The 22,895-nt window shown below is 48.3% G+C and overlaps 1 protein-coding gene across 2 annotated transcripts in view; it reads left to right on the top strand.

Moving 5' to 3' along the window:
• The window catches only part of GNAO1 (G protein subunit alpha o1), a 141,256-nt gene extending 119,720 nt beyond the window's left edge, over positions 1-21,536 (top strand). Inside the window, exons 7-8 of one of the 2 annotated variants that reach the window (XM_085071779.1) lie at positions 17,646-17,799; positions 19,558-21,536. In XM_085071779.1, coding sequence (XP_084927905.1) covers positions 17,646-17,799; positions 19,558-19,745 — 342 coding nt within the window. In that variant the 3' untranslated portion in view covers positions 19,746-21,536. Of the gene's footprint in view, positions 1-4,403; positions 4,558-8,568; positions 14,848-17,645; positions 17,800-19,557 lie in introns of those variants that run through there. The other variant, XM_085071780.1, reaches the window with a different exon arrangement.
• The last annotated feature ends 1,359 nt before the right edge of the window (positions 21,537-22,895 follow it).

Below are 22,895 nucleotides of genomic sequence, written 5' to 3'. Positions count from 1 at the left end.
GCAAAATGGTACCCTCTGCCCTTCCCATCCAGTGTACCAGCCGCTGCCCTCAAGAGATTACACCTGCCTGTGCCTTTACCAAGTCCTTCACAGGGAGCTGCCAGGCTCTCTGCCATATTTGTACACAGTGGGAACATCCTGCTTTAACTGGCAAAACATCTCTGTGGATTATGGCTTTGCATAACTAGGCTATTTTGTCTCATCTGTGACTTATCTTTTTGTTTCATAAGTTGAGGTTACAGAAGGAAAAGCCTCAGCTCTGTAATCTGTGAAGAGGGAGGGACAGCAGTCATATCACTCAGTAAAGCTAGAGAAGATGATTCACAAAGGTAGATTTCCGTTGTTTCTTCTAAATAGAATTCCTAATGGAATTCTTTAAAAAACAGCAATGGAATGGGGCCTGTCATGGGAATTGAGACTCTCCTCTGTTTTTTACCTTGCAAATTCAAAGGAGTCATGGCAAGAGAGGGAGATATTGGTGCTGCACATTGCTGCCTCTGAAGCTAAGATATTTAGGTCAACCATATCTAGCCAAGACATGAAAGTATTGTTCATGTCCCCACTGCTGAGGATGGGATGGGTTGAAGGCTCTGTGCTGGTAACCCTTGATGTGCATTAGTGTTGGCCTGTTGGTTTGTATTGCATTGCATGACCTGGTTAGTGTGCTCTCTGTGCTGTCATTGGGCAAGGGAAATGGATTTGCAGGGCTCAGAAATTGCCTTAGGAGTGACAAAGCAAACCAAAGTGGCTTGGGAATCTTAGGACATATAAGCAGGATGGGGAATATGGAGTTGCTGTGCTTAGGATAACCATCAGTGTCCTTATAGTTCTCATGACAGCTAGCACTTAATCACCAAGGAAAACAAAATATTGAATCAACTGAGTGTTGCAGAAATCACCAGCTCTCCTCCCATGCTCTGTTGAAAAAAAGATGGTTTTTATGCATGTGTTTCTGCCTGGGCAGAATCTTGACCTTTCTCCCTCATGCTCAGTGAAAAGCTCTTCACATCAGTGATGGGAATATGGTTGTGCAATGACATTTGAACTCAGCTATGAGCAATTCTGTCTCTTGTCCTGTGCAGGAGAAGCTAACTGGACTTTGAATATGCATGGGCAAGTGGTTACTGCTCTGTAATGTGGTTGATGAGGCTGCTTTTCTTATTGGGATACAAAGTATTTGCAGGTGTAAGGATTTTAAATACCAATTTTGAAATAGGAAGTGACATTAGGAAATTAACGATTGAAGAGCTCTTCCCTTAATGATAGACCCAACATAAAGTGAGAAAAAGCAGCATGATGGGTTCAAAACCAGGTGAAGTAATTTGTGTTGCTTCATCTAAAAGTATGAGGAGTGTAACCTTTAGTGCCTCCTAGCAGAGTAGGCCCATCTGCCCCATCACAGCAGCACAGGTGCTCCTGAAAGGGGCCCCAAGCAATCTCTAAGGGACTAAACTAGTCTTCCACTGTGGACTTCCTGGGAGGAGTGGGATTATTTGGGGGATTTAACTTCTCACTCCTCCTTTAGCAGCAGCCTGTCCCTTTGTGTGTCGTACCCAGACACTGCTTCCTCATCCTCACCTCTGCACCTGGGTCTGCCTGAGCTGTTGGAGGGCTCCTACAAATACCAATTAAACTAATAACAGTTGGGAAGGGAAGGGAAAGGGAGATAGTGAGGATTCCTGATGTTAGCCAGCACCTGGACAGCCTGGGCTCCCAGAAGCCTTCCTGGGATGCTATAGCATTTCCTATGTGGCATCCAGGTATGACAGCAGAAGCATCCATGCCTGCTCACCAGAATATTGTTCTGCACCTTTGCTACACACAGAAAGAAATTTCTGGCTTTTGAATAATATCATGTCTTTTTAGTGGTGGGGAAGGAAAAGGTGGATTTTAAGACCAAAACATTTCCCGTGTAAATAAAGATGAGTGGGCAGAACAGTTTGTTATATTTACTTGTCTAACTGGCAAAGCTGGAGAAAAAATCAACATGGAGAGATCAGAAAGCCAGGTCAGGCAGCCCTAGGAAGCTTTGAAACTTGTTTCTGGAATCTAAAAGAAATAGAGGGCATTTAGTGTAACCCTCATGTTGAGGTCTGTATTGGTTTGTGCTGTGTGTATATGATTCTGTGATTCTATATTCTGGTTACGACTGAACACTAAGAGTCACTGTTTCTTGGGGAAACTGTCTCATCTCCTAACATGCATTAACACAAATTGATCAAACTATATAAGAGAAGTAGGAGGACTTCTGTAGGATCCTTACACAGTCCTGCAATTGTAGAAAGGTTGGCTTCACCTGAGCTCGAAGCCCAGCTCAGAAGTCCTCAGCTTCCGTTTGTTAGACAAACCTGACATTGCCCATGGTGCTCCCCATGCCATGAGGAGCAGTTTCACCCCTCTGCTGTCGGCTGGGGCTGTGCAGTGTGGCTGCCATGGCACAGAGTTGCCCAGGTGGCTGACGGCTGCTGCGGATGAGCTGTGCGGATGAGCTCCAGAGGCTCCCACATCACCCAGTACCCAATGGCTTGGCAAAAAACAGCCCACAGGCACGGGATAATCCAGATAAGCAATGTGTTGCAACTGAGACCCAATGAGCAAATGCATTTTTACGTTTGTAGGTGATCGCGTCATCCCTGTGTGTCGATACAAATGGTGGGGAAGTGTGCAGTCATTCGAGACAGGGCACAACAAATCACACACAACCTGTTTCACTCTGGGCTGGATCACATGTTTCATTCATCCACAGAGCCTTTTCTGTCTATATAAAACATTCAGCAGCAGCTAAAGTGTATCAATGAGAAGGAATGTGATAATCAATGAAGTGCTGGGCTCAACTATGCTGCCAGCACCGGTGTGAAATGGAGTGGGAGAAGGGTGAAGGCCCCTGGCTGACTCATGTGCCACTCCACATTCCCAAATCCAGAGCTGGGGGCAACAGGATGTGCTGCACCCACCCCAAAAAACCCTCCAGTAACAAGCCCGTGCAGCCCTGTTCTCTCCAGTGTCTCTGTGGTGGTGGCTGTAACCGGTTTCTTACACAAACTGGTGGGTTTGGGGAGTGCTGTCCCTGGCAGATCCCACTGGGAAAAGCCGAGGAGCCGGCTGTACCATGCTTTGCCTTTGATAACCCCCTGACTCTTGGGTGTGCTTCGTCCTCACCGCGCCTGCTCTCTGCGCTCCCGGCTCCTGGCTGAGAGATGGCCACGCGACCGGCGTGCGCACTCCGGCGTCGGCCTCGGCGCCAAACGTCGCCAGCCTCGGCACCTTCACAGCTTTGCCTCGGCCGTCTGACCTTATCTAGCCAAACAAAGGCCAAAAAATGAGCATTTGAGAGATCAACCAAATTTGGCAGGTATGAAGCTTCTCTTGAACCGAGAAAAAAACAAAAAGAAAAACCGAATTGAGAGTTGAAAGCAGCAGGGAACATGACACTTGGTTGACTTTGCCGTGAGCTCTTTCCACCACCATAAACCCATGTGGCGGACTTTGCAACTCTCTAACTGGTCTGGTTTTCTCATTTCTCTTATCTCTCTCCTTTTCCGTGTCCTTTTTTTTGCATGACCTATAACCAAAAAGCTGACTTCTCACTGTGCGTACATTTGGATGTATGGCTCTTCTGCTAGCGAGTAGCTAATCTTATAGAGGCATGAGCTAACACCTGTGGTAGCTGCCTGACTTCTAGTCTGGTTGCTCTTAGATGTTCTTTGTTATGTTTTTCCTTTTTGTACTACTTCCTCTTCCTTTTTCACTTTTTTCCTCTCTGTGAGACACTTTCCATTGAGCCATCTCCCAAGAGAACTAAAAAAAAAAAATTTAAAAAATTAAAAGCCCAACAACAGACAACACTAAACAAAATAACAGAACCAGGCAAAGGTCACGGCAAGGTCATTTCCAAAATTATGTCACCTTGATGTCTGCTTCCAACTCTAGATTAATTCAAGGATCTTCCAGTCCTTGGTTAATGTATCCAACCAGTTGTGTGCTGCACACATTTGAGAAAGTGGAAAAAACATTTTAGACAAATTATTGAAAACATTTTAGAAAATCTGCATGAGCTACACCAACACATAAATCTGATCAAAGGGCAAAAATAATTCTCCATCCATGCATGGTGCATGATGATTTCTATGAGCTGGGATCCTGTAAATTAATGTTATGCAAAATCAAAACAGCTCTGTATTGTTCAATGCCCTTAAGTTACTAATTGTATGTCAAGTGTTATAGGGATTGCATCTGTGTATGTATATGTTCAGCTGTATGTATACATAAATTTATTATGTATATTGTAGATTTTCTTTTTTTGTTGCTTTCCTCCTTAATTTAGTTGTTTTAGATTTCCCTACATGTTGAACATCCCTGGGTCACTGGCTTTGGCCTGATGTGATCTTTCCTTTCTATTGCAGAACCGCATGCACGAATCTCTGAAGCTTTTTGACAGCATCTGCAACAACAAATGGTTCACAGATACATCTATCATCCTGTTTCTAAACAAGAAGGACATATTTGAGGAGAAAATTAAGAAATCTCCACTGAGTATCTGCTTTCCTGAGTACACAGGTAATGAGAAATGGAGCTGCACAGGAGTGCATAGCAAAGGGACCACAGAGCACTGCCAGCCAGGCTGATGCTGTCACAGGCAACAAGGCTAAAAATGCAGAGCTAGAGCTCCCATTGGCTTCACTGCAGGTTTTAGTTCAGTATGTGCTGAGGGATCATCCCCACCAGGGTCCACTTAAAGCAGGAGGATGACTTGACCCAAGTTCTTTGCTGGCAAAGGGCCACCATCACTGAGCAGAGTGTCTGGTCTCCACCTCACCAGTGGGTTTGATGCCAAGTCAGCACCTGCAGGTGGGGAGCCACTGTGCACTTCCCAAACCCATGTGCCCTGGTTCCCTGTGTCACACAGGATCATGAATCCTCTTGCAGGTCTCTCAGAAAGGTGCAGGGAGCATAACCATTATAAATGGGTGACTGGTCTCCAGGAGACCAACACACGGGGTTTGTTAGGCTGTCCTCAGCTAGAGTCCAGCTTTGTTCTTTCATACCCCACCATGTTCCCTTATGGCCACAACCAGAATCCCTCCGCAATTCCTGGCCACTTGCCCCACTTCCAGTCACTGTGGAGCTATAGGATCATCATGCCTCTGGAAACATTCATGTCCAGGCTGGATGGAGCTCTGAGCAGCCTGATCTGGTTGAAGATGTCCCTGCTCACCACAGGGAGGTTGGATTAGATCACGTTTAAAGATCCCTTCCAACCCAAACCATTCCATGATTTCATGATCAGCCTTCCAGTGTGCAGACAGCAGGTCTCGCAGCTTATCTTCTTCAGCTCAAGCAACACATTTTCATCACATTAGTTGAGGAGTCCCAAGTTTTGCTCTCAGCTTTGCCAACATCAAGTGTCTGGACATGGGAATACTTCCAGTTAAATCAGGTAGAAAACAAAGTGTTTGATTTTCTGGTCTACCCACACCTCTAAACCCATAGTGCAGGGTGAAGAGAGCCACAGTGAGCCATGCCCTGAGCTTGGCTGGGGAGAAGGAAGCCTTGGTGATCCATGGGGCTGAGAGCCAGAGCTCTGGGATGGGCAGTGTGCAAGAAGCCCCTGCCTGCTCTTGCTGCCTGCCTGGCATCTGACCCGCTAATGATGCGACTATATCACCCATGCAAAGGCTGCAGCTGCACCCTGCTGCTTCCCTCTGCATCTCACCAGCTTCCACAAACCCTCATTACCATTCCGAGATGGCACAAAAATAAACTTTGATCGTCATGAATTATTTAAACTCACCGGAGACATCCAGATGAATCAAGCCGACAGACTGAGAAGCAAATCTCTTTGTCAGGAAACATAGTTGTGAACCAGGAGCACCAAGAGTGTCACATTTCTGGGCAGGCCAACAAATTATTAACCAGAGATTCTTATCTCTGAGCACTTGATTTTTCACCATGAATAGACAAAAGTGATCCCTCATTGCTGCTTTGGGCTGAATGGTCTGTGGCCATGGAGCTGAATGACTCCAGCTGAATTCAGAACATCTGCAGGCTCCCTCTCTGGGGAAAGTTTTGGTGTTTGTCACTACTAACATATTTCAGCCATGTACATCTGCTTGGTCCAGACAGAACCAACATATTCCCAACACGTCTGTCTGAAAAGGTCTAATCATGGAAATTTCAGTCTTTACAGCTGAAAGCTCACAATAATGCCTATCTCAGATTTTCCTGGTTGCAAATTAGATTGCAGCTTTTGGATGGCTTGTAGAGCAGCTCATCTCCGTCTTCTTTATAACAGCACTTCTGGATGGTTTCTGTCATGTCCTCTTTCCTTTTCTCAGTGAAGCAAACCTTCACCTCTCACTCCTTCCTGATCACATTTTGTGCACCTGATTTTGTGGATCTTCATTGTTGTCTCCCAGAAACCTCATTCTGAAATAAAATTCTTACAGAACCCCTGATGTCAGAGAAACTACAACGAGAAGGAATGTCATTTTAGATATAATTATTTCTTTTCAAGCTATCTCAGCCCAAGAGAGAAGTTCAGTGGAAGAGGCAGGCCCTCATACACATGTAGCTAAACTCTTGGCTGACGAAACAGAGGAAAGCAAATAAAGCTTCTGTCTGGAGCACTTCAGCCCCAAGTGAAACAAACCAATCTTCCCCACATCTCATGGGACCCCAAAGAAGCTCTGAATTCCTTCAATATGCTTTTCTGGAAGCTAGAAGTTCTTGCAATGCCAGTGACCCTCAACAGATCTCCTGTCTCTTGTGCCATCAGAGAGGGCAGGAAGTCTGACAGCTGAAAGTCCTTTTACTGATCCAGCAGGGATCTGAGGTGAGGAGTATCTCACCACCAGGTGTGCAGCAATGCTGTTACAAGTTAGCTGTGCCAACATTCAGCCCAGGCTTTAGAGCCAAGCACACACTTCAGCCTGCTTGCCCCTGCTTTGCTGGCCACAGTTCACATGAAGCCCTCGTGGCCTCATGAAAAAGCAACATTATTAGAATGTTGCCCTGGAGTTAAAAAGAATTATTTGATGAAAGCCTATAAACTGAACAAGCAGACTTTCAACATCACAAGTAGGTTCCACAAAATGCTTTTAATGAAATGAAATTTCTGATGTGCATTAGTTCTGCTGACAGGGAATTATTAGAAGACTGCATCCTCAAATTTGCCTGCTGTTTGCTGGAGCACTGTTTCCATCCCCTTAATTCACTCATGCTTTTAACTAATCCACAATACTTAGTAAAGCAGCAGCAGAATCCGTGGCTTGTTTTAAACCAAGCTGGCATTAGTGATTCCCTGCTCTCCTAGACAGAATCAAGCATCTAAATCCTCGTGTCTTTGAACAACCAACTTCCTGTTCATAAAATACCTTCCTGGCTGTGTGCAGCATGTGGAACTGTCTGCAGATTATTTACACAGCTTTTCATGCAAGAGTCTGTGTCCAGAAAAAACTTCGCTTCTCTTACTTCAAGCATATTCCCAAGTCTCATGGTCTTTATGATCTTGAGTCTTCGACTGGCAGTGCATGTGTGTGCAAGTGGGATTTCCCAGAGCAGCTGCCTTCCATCACAGCACTTCTCCAGCCCCAGTAAGCTTCTCTCTAGCAAATACCAGCATTTCCCACCAGTAAAGCATCATGGAGGGAAAGGGACCCAAAAGCAGTAGCAGTGTTACTATTGTGGAGCCTTCTGGGGGTCAGGCAGTGCCTGGGAGTGCTGGGAGCTGCACTTCAGGCCAGCCAGAGCTTTCATCAGCCCTAAACAGGTGCCCAAGTGGAGCCATGTGTGAGTGGGGTCAGAGCTGGCCAGAGGAGAAAGGATTTACTCATTTGCATGACTCCTTCTAAGCTTTTTTAAACATAAAATTTGAGGGGTAATGAGGTGTGGCACAGACATCTCTATATATCAAAAAAAGAAACTCCTCACAGTGTGATTTTAGCTATGGCTCTAACAGAGAGCAGTGCAATCCTAATTCCTAAAAAACCAGGGACACTCTGTATCAGCTTTTTTTTTTTTTTTTTTTTTTTTTGAGAAAAGCCCACTTTGCCCTGTAACAAAGGGTGGATCTTTTCATGTCCCTTTCTCTTAATGACTTAGGGAAAGGAAGGCACAGCTACCAATACTGCTCTCAATTCATGTTAACTCTTCTTTTCCATCAAAAACTGAAGCTTTAATCAGAAAAAATCTAAAAAAGGGAAAAAAGCTAAGCTTTTTCCCTGGGTCAAGCACTTACAGCATTCCTGGCAGGTTTCTTCTCTTTTTTGTCACCATGATGTGGAATTTCTTCCATCATAGCCTGTTTAACACTCAGCTCCCCCATCCATTTCATCTCTATAAACAGCAACTCAGAATAAAAATACAGCTGAGCTGACAGTCAGGGAGCATCTCCTGCCTGGCAGCAATCCTGGCTGGTAACAGTGCCCATCCCTCAGATGGAGATGGGATGCCTGGGCTGCAGCAGCCCCTCATGAGCTCCCCATGTCCCTACAACAGGCACCCTGCAGATTTCAGGTCCTGGGGTTGCTTTAACCCGCTCTTCTCCCTCTCCTCTCGGCTCTCTTGCAGGCCCCAATGCTTTCACAGAGGCAGTGGCTTACATCCAGACTCAGTACGAGAGCAAGAACAAGTCTGCCAACAAGGAGATCTACACTCACATCACCTGCGCCACCGACACCAACAACATCCAGTTCGTCTTCGACGCTGTCACGGATGTCATCATCGCCAACAACCTGCGGGGATGTGGACTCTACTAAAGCACCCTCCTCCCTCCTCTCCTGGCACTCGCCTGGAGTATCCTCCAGTCCCACGGACAGGTCCTCCCTTTCCTTGTTTTTTCCTCCTCAGAAGATGACGAGGAAGAAATACATAAGTCCCTCCTCCTGACCCAGAAAACTTTGCAGCAAGTTCTGCTTTCCCCAGACCCATTTTATTTTATTTTGGTTCATTTTTGGTTCATTCCCTTGCTGCCCCATTCTACTCCCCCGTTCCAATTCACAGTGTTGTGCAGGGAGCTAACGCGTTTCCCACAAAGTGCATTTCAACTGCCAAAAGACAGGAATACTTCAGTTTTAAAGAGAGAAAAAAATCAAAGCCTTAAAGTACTGGTCAGGAACAGTGTAGTTTGGAACCAAAACTCTTTTTTTGCCTTGAAAATTAAGGGATATTGATCATTCTCCTGGTTATTTGCCTTTTCTTTTTAACACTATCCCTCTGGGAAGTGCTGATACAACCTGATCGTTCTGAGGGTACCTTACAGCTCCAGTTCTGACCTCAAAGCTGGAGGGTTTGGTGTTGAATGCAGCTGCCATAGCTTGGATTTGTACATTCTCCTTTTTTCCAAACAGCTATTTGAACAAGTAAAACAGCCATATCAAGTTCTGCTGGTGTCTGAATAACAGGGACACAGTAACAAAGCCTACTAAGCCTTGTCTAAAAGCATTCATTACTGGTAGCAGTTTACCTCAAGTTTTTCAAAATTAATGATAAAATTTATCTAGTGGTTGCTGTAACCCATTTTTGAGGCACTTCCATGGAGCCTCTGGGCTGGGACCTCTGGAGCAGAGGCAGTGAAGATGCCATGGGAATGGTGTCCTGATGGGGACCCCACACTCAGTAGCATCCTGACAAGGAATCCAGCCTGGGGTCTTGGGGATCTTTCCCAAAGCACCTCCCAACCTAAGTGATCTCAGCAGAGGTGATGCTCCTGCAAACATGCAGCATCACTTTACAAACTTCAGCCTTGAAACGCTGGGGTGAACGAAATATATTTAACTCTGGCTTCTTGTAGGCAGAGTCTGACCTTCAAGTGCCTGAGATGTGGAGAGGTGCTTTGGGAAATCTCCTCATGACTGGGTGGCAGCAAAGTGTGCAGGAGCCTCATGGCCCTTCATTGCCCCTTGGGCTTCTAAAAACCCCTTGAGAAGCCCAGCCTTGTGCTCTGAGCCTGCTTGGCTGAGCAGAAGCCAGTGGCTTTCCTGTGTCACCTCCTGCCTGAGCATCCCAGAGAGACAGCTCTAGGTTTGGTGTCTCCAGTCAGGGCATCTCTTCACCAGTATCTACTGCAAGATGGATGGTTAACGTTGGTAAAGGAGAGCTCAGGGAGTTCATTTGAGTCAATTGATGGAGTAGGAAGGAAAAGTACAAGGAAACAAGGAAGGAAGGGCAGGAGAGAGGAGTGGGAAGGGTGAGAGTAGCATGCAGCACAGCAAAACTGGGGGATCAGAGAAAGGCCAAATGCAGGTGGCTGAGGTACCTGTGGTCGCCTGCTTGCCATCATCAAGAACTGGGTGCTGCTGGGTCAAAGGCAGAAGGGAATGTGAGGCAACAAACAAAAGCTTGTTTGTTGTCTGGTTGAGACAACCACCTCTGAGGTCCCACTCAGGGCTCACCTCACCTGGGAGCAGGTAGGCAATGCTGATCCCTGCCTCTCCTCTGCTTCTCTTTAAAGTCCATGGTCTCAGAAAACATGAGTCTTTCAGGCTGGCCACAAGTTCAGTTGTCCTCTCTTGGGAGCCTGATCCAGGAGTGGCTTTCATGTCTCAGGAGGTCTCTCCAGGGCTGTGCTTGAGAGGGACAATATCTCTTCTTTCACTGTGCCCATTTAGGAGAGTTGTGTGAGAGCAGCCCAGAGCAGCACAGCCCAAAGGGCAGGGGCCAGTGAGTGTCAGTGTGCAGGAGGCAGTGACAGGAACATGTATGGTGGCACAGGAGGGAAAGGACGGTGGGAGAGGTTCAGGGAACGTTTTGGAAGAGAAGTTGCAGAAGGAGATGAGGCAGATTGAGACAACAGGGAGGATGGGAAGAGAAGGGCACCTGGGAGCCAGAGGAGAGTCCCCATCAGAGGCTGTGCTCTGCCAGGACAGTCTGTGGGACATCTGTAACAAATCCACAGCCAGGGATGTGAGCAGGAGCACGCCGGGGCAAGCAGGGAAGGCCTGCAGAGGAAAACAAGGTGTGTGTCACCCATCCAACCAGCTCACAGCCCAGCATAGCTGGTAACTGTCAGTAGCCCCTAAACAGCATTAAGTGATGCATTTGCTATTGTACAGCAAGGACCTGCTGCTGCTCTGCTGGGCACTAACAGCAATAACACTCCCTGCCTCCCCTGCTCTGGCACAGGCCAGTACCCACCTCTCTCTTCACCATCTCAGCCTTAAAATGCCTCCAATGACATCAGCTCCCACAAAGAGCTGGCCAGCAAAGCCAGGAGCTCCCGTCTGCTCCTCATGCCACAGCCCACCCACACATCTTGTCTGAGCCCCAGCAGTGACACCCAGCATGCATGTGGGTGTTGTGTCAAACCCAGGGCAGAAAAACCACATGTTGGTTATGTTTGGTACATGAAGTGTGTAACCACTGACCCAGAGTGCTGATGGCTGGTGCTGGCAGGGATGCAGGTCTTTTACAAAGCTCTCTAAGAAGAGTTTGATCAGAAGCACTGCAGTTTTGGAGATTTTCTGTTCCCACCCCTTGCTGTGAATGACGTTTTATCCAAGCAAATAAGTAACAGAAGCTGTTCCCAGGGAAGGCAGGACCACGCCAAGGCTTTATGAGCTCCCAGCGTAAAGCACACAGGAATATTTTGGTAAAGACAATTTAAATTAACTCAACTCCAAACTCTGCCAAGTGCAGTCAAGTGGCCAGTGCTGGCTCAGTGTGCTTTTGCTGCTCTCCAGGCTGGATTCAGGTAACCCATTCCCAGCTGTGTCAGCTGGGAGGTCCAAACCCCTCTGCAGCTCCAGCAGGTTCCTGGCACATTGGTGTTACCCAACAGCTGGTACCCTGTGGGGAGAAAAAGCAGAGGAAATGTTACCACACAGAGCCTCTTCTTGAATTTTCTTTGGCATATTATGTGTCTAAAGCTTCGTCTCAGCTGCTGCTGCTGACATTCCCTCCCTCACACGAGCATCATGAGGATTCACTGACAAACGCTGGAAACAGCCTTTGGAAGATGAAATGCTTCCAGTGTTAAACACTACTATTTCTCGCGCTTGATGGCCGCATATAGATTTTTGTCCCAGAACGCCTGCCAAATCATTACTCACTGCTGGCTTCTGCATCCTCCCAAGCCTTTCCTGACAGATGTGCCTTCTGCAGGCAATCTTTTGCCCCATGCTTTTCCTGAACACCAGCAATTCTTGCAGCAGTTGCCTAAAAAGTACCTTGAAATATATCGCCTGCTTTCAAAAGCCTTTTCTTAACAGCCCTTTGTGCTTTGCAATTGCCATGCTCTGAATCCAGAACCTTGGAGACCCAGAGCTGTGTTTCCTTTGCAGTCTTCATATAGCTGGGATGTTGCAACTGGTACAGCTGCATCAGAAATCATACCAGGACATGGAGGACAGATTTTAAAAGCACAAAATTGAAACAGCTATGTATAGACCTGCTGCCCTTCAAAGCTAATGTGGGAATTTGCAAAACAAGCCCTTTTAGTGATGCAGAAGATTTTTAACAATTCAGGCCAATGTTCCAGCAGCAGAAGCATCCAAGGGGTGTCAGCATTGTAAGTAGCATTAGCAACTCATGATGATCTTCAGACAGCAGCAAAAAGAAAGAAGCTCCCCCTCGGCTTGCTCCTTAGTCAATGAGAGGGTCGGGTGTGGAGCCATGAGACCACAAGAATGCAAATAGTTTCTTTATTTAAACAATAATTCCAATGAAATGAAGAAACCCATACAAGGAAAGTCTTGCAGTGCTGCAGGGCTGAGCTGCAGAGCTCCTCGGGAGGATGCAGTAGCTGGGCTGGTTGGGAGAACGAGCAATAACCACACACTGGGAAAGCACACAATAAAATACAGCCCCAGACTGCCGAGGGCAGTTTTTAATCTTGCATACAGAGCTCGCACACACTCTGGTTTTCACAGGGGGCCAGAGGAGCCCAGCGGAGCGGCAGGGCAGCAGGAATGCTCAGCGCAGCCATCTGGCTCTGCCGTCTGCGAGCACCGAGCGTCCCTGCTGCCTCTGCCCTCCCGCCGGGCCGGCATGGTCACATCCCTACTGCCTGCCCAGGAAAACTTCCAGCTACATCTCTCTCTGGAGTTTTGTACCGGAATTGGCTTCTTGCCTTCAGCCAGCTTTCCTGGATGGCCTGACAGCCTATCCCTCCATGGAGGGGAGAGTATCCTCAGGAGGAGCCTGCCGTGCCTCCTCTATTGATGTGATTCTGTTTTACAGGACACTAAAAGTATTAATGAGGGCAGTCTTTAATGTATATCAAAGTGTATCTGGTGGGTTTAATCTGTCATGGCATGAGCCCAGCTTGCCTGCAAGGGAACAGACTTTGTTCTCAGGCCAGGAGTGCAGTCTCCAAGAGGTCAGGATGGGACTTAGAAGTCTTTTGCCAGAAGGTCCTCATGTGCCCAGCCTCACTGTGCATCTCAACAGGGCAGACATTGCCCATGGGGGATTTTGCAGTCAGTGCTGGGAAAGGGACCGACCCTGCACTCTTAGTTTGTGTGACATGCCCCAAGTATTTTGTGGTCAAAAAGTCTCCTGAAGCCAGGGAGAGTTGCTGAGTTCCTGGGAAGAAGGCTGACCATCTGTCAAGTCAATTAGAGAAGCTTAGTGCTAGTGTGCTTGAGTGTTTTCATGGGACAGGTTTGTCTTTGGGCTTACCACCAAAAACTCCACAACCATTACCAAGGAGACTAAAACACTCATTAGTGATCTGACAGTGGACATGTCAAGGTCAGTAGAGATGGTGCTACTGAGCATCACCCTGAAGCACCCAGACCCATCACTCACTTGCATCCCCAGCGCACACATGACAAAGCAGAGACAGGGTCCAAATGGCACAAAATTGCAAGCCCTGGTCTTGCCTCTACCTCCCTGCAGGAAAGAGCAGGCAAACACCCTTGAGACTCCTCGAGACTTGTGGGTACTGTGTCATTTCTGAGCTCCAGCACTGACACGAGGTAATTGATGCTGACAGGTACAGGTACTTGACCTATATAGTTATACTGAGAATGTGCCTATGGGAAGGGACTTTGCACAGGACCACTCATGCCCCAGCCAGCAGCCTGTGAGTCTTTGTTTGTGTGCAAAGACAAGCAAACACAAACAAGGACAACCCTTCAACACCAAAGCCTTAGTGAGAGGAGGACCAAAGCCTCCAGCTGGCACCCTGCAGGCAGAGGGCAAGGGAGCTGGATTGAAGAAACAGCTCCATCTCCCCAGGAGGGCAGCTCTGTTCATGGACACTGGGGGCAGTAGGCACAGGGAGGAGAGAGCAGAACAAGAGGTAGAGGGGCTCACTGCCCCAGGCCCTCTTCCACCCAGTGTCTTGGGAATTAATGTCAAGACCCAATCCTGTCTGTAGTGTAGGCATGCATCTCCAGAGCTAAAGGCCCTACTTCAGGTGGGGAGAGGAGATCATGGCAGGTAAAACACCATTTTCCACAGTGCCTGAGTCTCACCAGCTTTTCCAGTGCTGGACCAACCTGGTGGCACTGGGCAAGCAAGTAGGGTTGTTTAAACACCAGCCATTGCTCTCTTAAATAGCCCAGTCCCTAATTTATGCTCCTCAGCCCTATTCCCCCACCTCCCTTCTCCCTCTTCAGGTCGACAAGGGAAGATGACCATCACCCTGCCTCTGGGCTCCCCGCTCCCCTCCACATTTCCCAAAGGATCACCGGAGGCTGTCACCATTTTCCTTTTGCTGGTTTCCTGCTGAATCATTTCTCCTGCATGTTTGATGGCCCAAACTGTATTAACTGTAATTTTGTACGAAGAGTGACTGTCCATTGGTTTAATAGAGCATTAGTTATTGTAATAATTTATTGGCTGTCGGTAATGTATTTATTAGTTACAAAATGTTAATAAAGTGCCAGCTCTTTTCTAGTGTGAGAGTGGTTTTATTGTGTCTCCTTTGGGTGTGTCCAGCTTCTCAAACTTGTTATTTAACCCTATGGCTGCTCCACAAACACTTGCACAACACACAGCACCAGCTGTCTGCCATAGCCTCATCCACTTGGAAATAAGGAACTTGAAAAGGATATAACCAAAAGATATTTCATTTTATGTAAGTATTTGGCAGGAATTTTTTTCCTTTGCTCACCAAGGCACCAGCAGGGCAGAGCATCCTCACTGCCCCATTGCTCCCTCCACCACTTCGGGTACAAATCCTTTACAAGTCACAAGCTTTGCTTTGTTTTTCCACTGTCTTTTGTGTGATCACAGAGTCAGAAGACCCATTACTGGTTCAGTTCAGTAAATGGTGTGTTCTCCTCCTTGCAGTAGCACAAAACATGGAGCACCCCTCCCTGCCTTTAAAATAATATGTGAGCCAGTTTGTTCTTTTATGTTTAAAGTAAAGATCTTCCATTATTTGGGGCATAAAATAGAAGTAAAGAACTTGAAGAAACCAAGAGAAATTTTTCTATAAACCTCAGCAAAAGAAAATGAACAATTGCTCCTACTGACTTCACCAACTTCCAGTGCTGTGGCTTCAGCTGGACCCATCCTCATGCAGCAATCCCCACATGGCCCATCCTACGGACCAGACAGAACTACAAGCCAGCCTTGAGAACAGCAAATGGCTGAGAGGGAAAAAATTTTTCTTTGTGTATTGCTATTGGGGATTTTTAAAAACTTCCTCCAGGACACCATCCTGCTTGGATCTTCTGCATGGTGGTCCAGGACTCTGAAGTCACCAGGGTTATTTTGCCTGAATGGGGATTTTCATTTCCCTGGGCACAAGATTTATTTCAGCTGCTCTTCCACCAACACCATCACTCCTTTATTTAAGTATAGTGCGTGTATATGACAACACCAGCAATGGACAAAGACAAGCCCACCCAGATACTCTCCATGAAAATCTCAAGACCCAGCAACTTTGCAACCAACACAAGTCAAGAAGAGCCACAATCTTTTGTGGCAGTTTCTGGTTTCCCTATGAATAAGGCCCTTTTTTTAATTTCAAGATAAGTATCAAATTGAAGTCCCAAGGCTTTGGAAAGCGCCTGCTTGGCATCCCCAGCTACTCTTTGTCAAGGAACCGACAGTGCAATCGTGAAGCCTTTCAAGATGAAATCAGACAGCTGCTAAATTTTGCATGCAAAAGCTACCGTTGAAGTGGAGCTAATAAAATGACTCACTAATAAAACATTCATGGAGAACTCCAAAATGTGTAATTGGGTCATCATTTCATTACCAAACACATGTGTTCTCGCGAATCTTTGGTGAGTCCAGAGCTCTCATTGCTGCACCTTGAAAAAAAGGGGCTGTGGGGGGGTGTTTGGTGCAGGAGGGCTCCCCACTGGCTGCTGAACCCCAGAGCACAGCTTTCCATGAGATTTCTGCAAGGCTTTTGTAACAGCTTTATCCCCATGTGAGCTTCAGGCAGTCGAGCCAGAAGTGGGGGGCTCAGCCCCCAGAGGGTTTACAGGGAGGGGCAGAAACTTCAGACTTCACCAAGCCTGGGGTTTGCACCAGAAGATTTGCAAGTGTAAGAGGTTAGTAAAAACAATGGAAGTGATGCAGGGACTTCCTGAAATGTCCCCCAAAGCTGTCAGTGGACTAGCAGGGAAGGGCTTTCTGGTGATTCTAAGAGCAAGTTAATGATGGAGAAAATGTCTGGGAGCTCCTGGAGAGCCAGATCTGTCCTGTCCAGTAGCGCCTTCCCACTAACAGTGAGTGCATGCACCTGCATAACACCCTTCTCTCTGGGGCCCTGCAGCAGCCAATGGGGCGCAGGACAACCTCACCTCTCCTCCTGTTCTGCTGTCTGCTCTCCTAAAAACACTTCTTAAAAAGCTTCAGTAGCACAGAGGGAAAATGGCTTTTTATGGGTTTTGTCCACATGTGAAAGGGAAAAAAAAGGGGGGAAAATGGAAAAAAAAAAAACAACTACAAAACAGCAGCTTTTAGAAATTTACCATTATGCTCCTACCAAAGCTTTTCCAAGCTTAGTCTCCCTGGAGCAGCCTGCAAGCCCAGAATATTCAGGAGAGCTGGGAAGTGGGCTGGCAGAGGCACCTGCACTGCTTGCTGCCATGCAGCAGCACTGGGGCTTCTTAGGAGCAATCCAGCCACAATCCAGCTGAAAGCAGATCTGAAGATTTTTCCAGGGACAGGACCTGCCCTATCCTCTGGGCAATTCCTTGACACTGATCTCACTACAGTGGCACCATCCAGTGCCAAGAACCCTTCCAGGCAGGTCCATAGGAACACCCTGGGATGGCCAAAGCCCCCCCCATCCCCGTCCCCATGCCCAGTGAGTCTCAGATGCTGACTGATGTTATCTGTCCATCCTTTATTTGGGTTCTCCAAAGGGTGCTTCAGGGGTACCTAGTCACTGAAGAGAGAAAGGGTCCCTTCCCTACTCCTTTGGTGAAGCAGGGAAGGAGCCAGTGAATATTTTCCTGCTCTTCCTTGAAGTTTCAAGTGTCTGCCCTGCCAGAGTGGCCCACAGGGATGTGGGGGAGGATCAGGTGCAGCCCCATATGTGCCCTGGGCTCCAGCCCAAGAGGAGGGAATGCTCCATTTCCTCCACCTTTGTAACCAGCTCACATTTACCACTGCCTTATTTTAGAGATTTTTTTGCTTTCTAACTGTTTCAATTCACAAAAATGTTCTCCTCTCCTCTAACTCTCTGTCTTTGCCTTCCTCTCTCCCCTCTCCTCCCTCTGTGCTCCCCTTTGCAGAACCGCATGCACGAATCTCTCATGCTCTTCGACTCCATCTGTAACAACAAATTCTTCATCGATACCTCCATCATTCTCTTCCTCAACAAGAAAGACCTATTTGCTGAGAAGATCAAGAAGTCACCTCTGACCATCTGCTTCCCTGAGTACACAGGTAGGCGCTGGGGCTGACATAGCACAGCCGCTGTGACATCCACCCTGCACCACCAGGGCCGGGGGGACAAAGGGGACAGGGGCCTTTGGGGGGTGCAAAAGCACTGCCCACCTTCACGAGCTGTGATGCAGCTCCAGCACCCCAGTCATGGGGTGGGGCTGTGTCCTGGCTGGGGCAGTTCCTGTGGCAGAGGTGCACGAGCAGCTGGTGGGACAGAGAGGGTCAAAGCAAATGGAAATGAGCTGAAATGAGCCTGGGCACAGGGAGCTGTGGAGAGAAGCCTTGGCAGGAGCTGAGTGGCCACCACTGGAGCCATCCTGTTTGCTGGTGGTTGCTGAGAAGCTCCTGCAAGAGGAGCCAAGACACATGGTCCTCCAGGCTGCATCCTCCCAGGAGTGCCTTCACGCTGGGTGTGGCTGAGGGAGGAAGGAGCCACTTTACAGCAGGAATCCGTGAAACCACAAGAGAGTCATCCATTTTGTAGTGAAACCAACATGGCCTGGGGAAAAGGACAAATAACCAAGAAACTGGGCAAGAATAGATACTTTGGGATTCTCTGAGGGAAAGAAAAAGTCAGTTTAAATTCAGACTACAGCATCCCCTACAGATACTGAGATGTCTCTGAACTGTTCCACCCCGAGTGCACCCATCCTGGATGCCAAACCCTGAGGACAAGGGAGTCCCCCAGCAAGATGGCACCCACTTCCCTACAGCATAAATGCACCAGCATTTCCACCAGGGGCATTTAGGTTTCTCCATCATGAAGGCACCAGCACTTTTCTCACAGCCACCTGGCAGAACAAGCCAGACTATCCCAATTGCAGCTGTATGGCACAGCCAGGCTACCCCATGGAGGGGGACAGCCCAGGACATTGGCCCACCTTCCCTCTCCTTCGGCCACCCACTGCATCGGGAATGAGGGGAACCAGCGAGCTGGAAAAGGAAAATAAATCTCCAGATAATAACAGCTCTCGCAAAGGCGATTTCAGGGGCGTAACTCAGCTTTGTGGCTTCCCGCGAGGGGCCAGCACAGCCTCTCTCGCTGCCCTAAGCAGCTTAATGCAATAATGCACATTTTTTGGTTCAAACATCTGGCGCCTCTCCAGCCCACCTTCCCCAAGCAAACCTCCCAGTCACAGAGCCAGCAGGCAACACGTGTGTCCCCACACGGCTCGTGCCCCACCAGCAGCCCTCAGCCCTCCCAGAGCCCGGGTGAGACCCCCACCCAGAGGGGCTCAGCCCCACCAAGGGGTACGGCCAGCATCTGTGGGTGATGGTGGGGTGGCCACCAAGTCTCCTGGCCATCCCTCTCCCTGCCTGGCCAGGGGGCCACCAGGCCTTTCCCCCCACCATCCGCTGAGCGCTGTTGGGATGTGCCACCACCGTGGGGACTCAGCGGGGCTGCTGGGGACATCCCTTGGTCACAGCCCGGCTGGGTGCAGCTGGGGCAGCCTTCCCTTCCTGCCGGGAGATCGGGGACAGGGCGGAGGGGGCCAAGCAGCCACACCTGGGGATGAGGAGCCCTCAGCAGGGCCCTCAGCGAGGCGTTGTGGGGGAAATGGGACAGAGGGGCGAGGAAAACTGTAGATGGGGGTGGAAAGGAGGGAGATGGGGTAAATGGACCCTGCTGAAGGGTGAAGTAGGGGGCGGGAGGGGTGTAAATCAGCAGGTTTTGGCTGTTTCTGTTGCAATGACAGCACTTTGTGAGCAGCGCGGGGCCTGGTGTGGCGCAGGCCCTGACAGCCCCTCTGCCCGCAGGTCCCAACACCTACGAGGACGCGGCTGCCTACATCCAAGCACAATTCGAGAGCAAAAACCGCTCCCCCAACAAGGAGATTTACTGCCACATGACGTGTGCCACAGACACGAACAACATCCAGGTGGTTTTTGACGCCGTCACCGACATCATCATTGCCAACAACCTGCGGGGCTGCGGCTTGTACTGATCCACAGCGACTGCTCGGGTGGCGATCCCGGCACCGGGAGAGAAAAGAAACATAAAAATAAGAAAAAAAAAAAACGAAAAAAACCCCAATGCAACCACACACAGACACACACAGACACACACACGCGCGGGGGAAAAAAAAAAGGAAACAAAAAGAAAAAAAACAGATTGAAGGAGAGAAAAAAAAATTGTCATCATAATCATGTGAGTTGGTAAATAAAAAGGCATAAGGAAAAATTATATATATACGTATATATATATATAAAAAAAATCCACACCCACCTTTTTAGTTTGTTTTTTTGAAGCCCATTCCCCCATCAGGCTCCTCACTCTGGTCCCAGTGTCCCGGCTTGGGGACATCCCAGGGACAGGGTGGCTCTGCCAGCCCCCAGCATCCCAACAGCTCCCAGGGGTACCAGGCAGGCAGAGGGACAGGGCAGCGCCCGGGGTCACCCTGGCCAGGGGCTGCTCCTCCTCCTCCCAGCAGTTATTTGACCACTGGCTGCTATTTTTTAATTATGATTGTTATAATTCATTATTGTGGGTTGGCTTTTTTAAATTATTGTTGTTGTTATTATTATTATTATTACAGTAAATTTTTTTTCCAGCATGGGTAAGGCCAGGCTGCCCCTGCCTGCCCCCAGCCCCGCTGCCACCTTCAGAAACAAAAAGTTTTGGTTTGTTTTTGGTTTGTTTTTTTTTAAAGAAGGAGGGAAAAAATCGAAAACTGCCCCCGGCCACATGTCACAGCTAAAAAGGGAAACAACAGCAGCAAGAAGCAGATCTTCTCCCATTTCCCACCTTGGCTGTTTGGGGGGAAGGCTGCAGTGGAGGCATCCTCCTCCTGCTCCCTTCCCAGGGTTTCAGGGGGGTTTAGGTCAGATTTTTTGAATTCCCACACCAATTCAGGCCAAAGTCCTCACCAGCTGGAGCCGGTGGGTTTTTCCCGTTTTTTCCCTCCCTCCTAGTTTAACTCCCTCCAGGTCACTGCTCACTCTCCAGGTCTGTATCCAAAAGCACAGCTCGGCCCCCCCAGCCAGAGTCCCCCTCATCCCTCCTTCAAGGGCCGACCAGGGACATCAGGGAGGGCTATACAGATATATATATACATATGATTTTATTTTATTTTATTTTATTTTATTTTTTGTTTAGAGTACTTTTTTTGTTTTCGTTTTGTTTTTATTATTTTTATCTCTTTCCAGTGAATGCTTTTTTGTGCTGCTTTTCTCTCCCCCTCTCCTGCCCAGGTCCTCTCTCCCTTTTAGTGAATGGTGTTTTCTCTCTCATGTGGGGATGTTTGTGCTGCAAAATAAGAAAAAAGGAAAAAAAAAGCAAAAAAAAGTTTAAAAAAACAAACTTAAAAAAAAGCAAGAATGAAAATAATTTAAAAATTTTAAAAAACACACACAAAACCACAAAAAAATTAAAAAATAATAAAAAAAAACCAACAACAAAAATCGAATGTAGTGTTTACATTGAAGCCACCGTTTTCATGACCAATCCCTCGTCATTTCTACTTTGATTAGTAACCAGACGTCTTCACGGTTTCACTTTTACGAGTTACCTTTGCTGAAGAAGAGCAGTCACACCTGTTCAAAAGAAAATGAATAAATAAAGAGGAAACTTAAAAAAAAGATATTATATATATATATATATAAAAAGCGCCAGGTCTTTCTAAGCCTTTCTATTACCAATCAGTGAGGTTTCTGTGATATATTACACACTGCCAATCTCTTTCTCTGACTAATGGAAAAATTCATGTGTAGCTCAATAAAGAGAATGTTTGTCTGTACCCCGGGCTCTCCCCTCCCGTGCCTCTGCCTCCTTCTTTCCCCCTGCGCCTGCCTGCCTCCTTCCAGAGGGAGGAAGAAAAAATACCAAATTTGGGGGGGGATTTGCTGCTGGTAGCACAAGGAGAAAGGAACCCCTGGTTGGTGTAACTACAGGTTGGGTGTAAATCCTGGGAAAGTAGTGTATGGAAGCCCTTTGGTGCTTCAGAACATCACTGTGTGCAAAAGGTCCCCCAAAAAAGACCCCCCCACGCAGGAAAATGTTTTTATTTCTTTGGGGAATGCAAAGCTAATCACCAGGGTGAGACCTTCATTTGTGGTAACATCACAAATCCCACAATATTCAAGTTTTTCCCCCTAAGATCTAGAGGAAGGTTCTTCAAGAAAGCTGAGGTTTTCTCCCTGCTGCATAACTGATTCAGGGTTTGTTTGGATTTTTTGGGCGTTGGGTTTTTTTTCCACAGTTTGGGTTTTTCCTGCATTCTCCTTCGGCCAGCACTGCCAGCCGTGGGCACAGTGACCACAGGTGGGACACTGGGAGAGCCCCCAGCCCTGGGCACAGCCTGGCACAGCCTGGCACGGGGCTGGATCTCGGCACCACACTTGTCATCACCTCCCGTACCACGGGAACACTTCCAAACCCCACGGGACCGCCCGGGGATGGAGCCATAGGGAAGGTGACCCCAGCATCCAGGACCCCCCTGGGCCACCCCGGCATGCCCCCTGCCCAGCCCCGAGGAGGGAAGGGGGTTTGGCAGAGACTCGGTCACGCAGCAGCAGCTCCTGACCAGCACGGCTTTTCCAAGGTTCCTGCTGTTTACAGCGACCAGAAGCGTATGTTGGCACTGGCAAAGTCGATCAGGCCTCTCCTCAGATGACCTCCCTTTCCAGGGAGGCAGAGCCAGCCAAGAGGCCACCACTGGTCCCTGTGTCCTCTGCACAAACCAGCCTTTCATGGCTCAAGTAGGTCATTTTGCAGCGGTGCCGCAGGCAAAGGTGCCATCCAGTGGCTGGCCAGGGTCCACTCCTCAGGGAGCTCCCGGGAAAAGTCAGGAGCGCGACAGCAGCCCGGACAAAATAGCCCGAGTCTCTGAAACGTCCCCACCCTCCCTGGTGGAGCTCCAGGAACCTTCCTCTTCCCACGGATACCGGGAAGGCCCTTCTCTCATCTCTGCTGCAGCCCGAGCAACTGCAGGACCTCTGGCAGGGGTTTTTCCGGCACAGGCTCCTGCCACCCTCTCCTTCCCCATGGATCTGCTGCTGGTGGAAGGACTGGATTCCACAGCAGGGTCCTGCAGCAGGCAGGCAGGGCTGGGGAGAGTTGCTGTGCATGTGTCTGTGCAAGTGCCTTTTTTGCAGTA

Source organism: Lichenostomus cassidix, chromosome 11 (genome assembly GCF_008360975.1).
Source record: "Lichenostomus cassidix isolate B80296 chromosome 11, HeHo_3.0, whole genome shotgun sequence".
NCBI classification, from domain to species: Eukaryota; Metazoa; Chordata; class Aves; order Passeriformes; family Meliphagidae; genus Lichenostomus; species Lichenostomus cassidix.
Note: the sequence above shows the minus strand (reverse complement) of the source record. Positions and strands in the feature narration are given on the sequence as shown.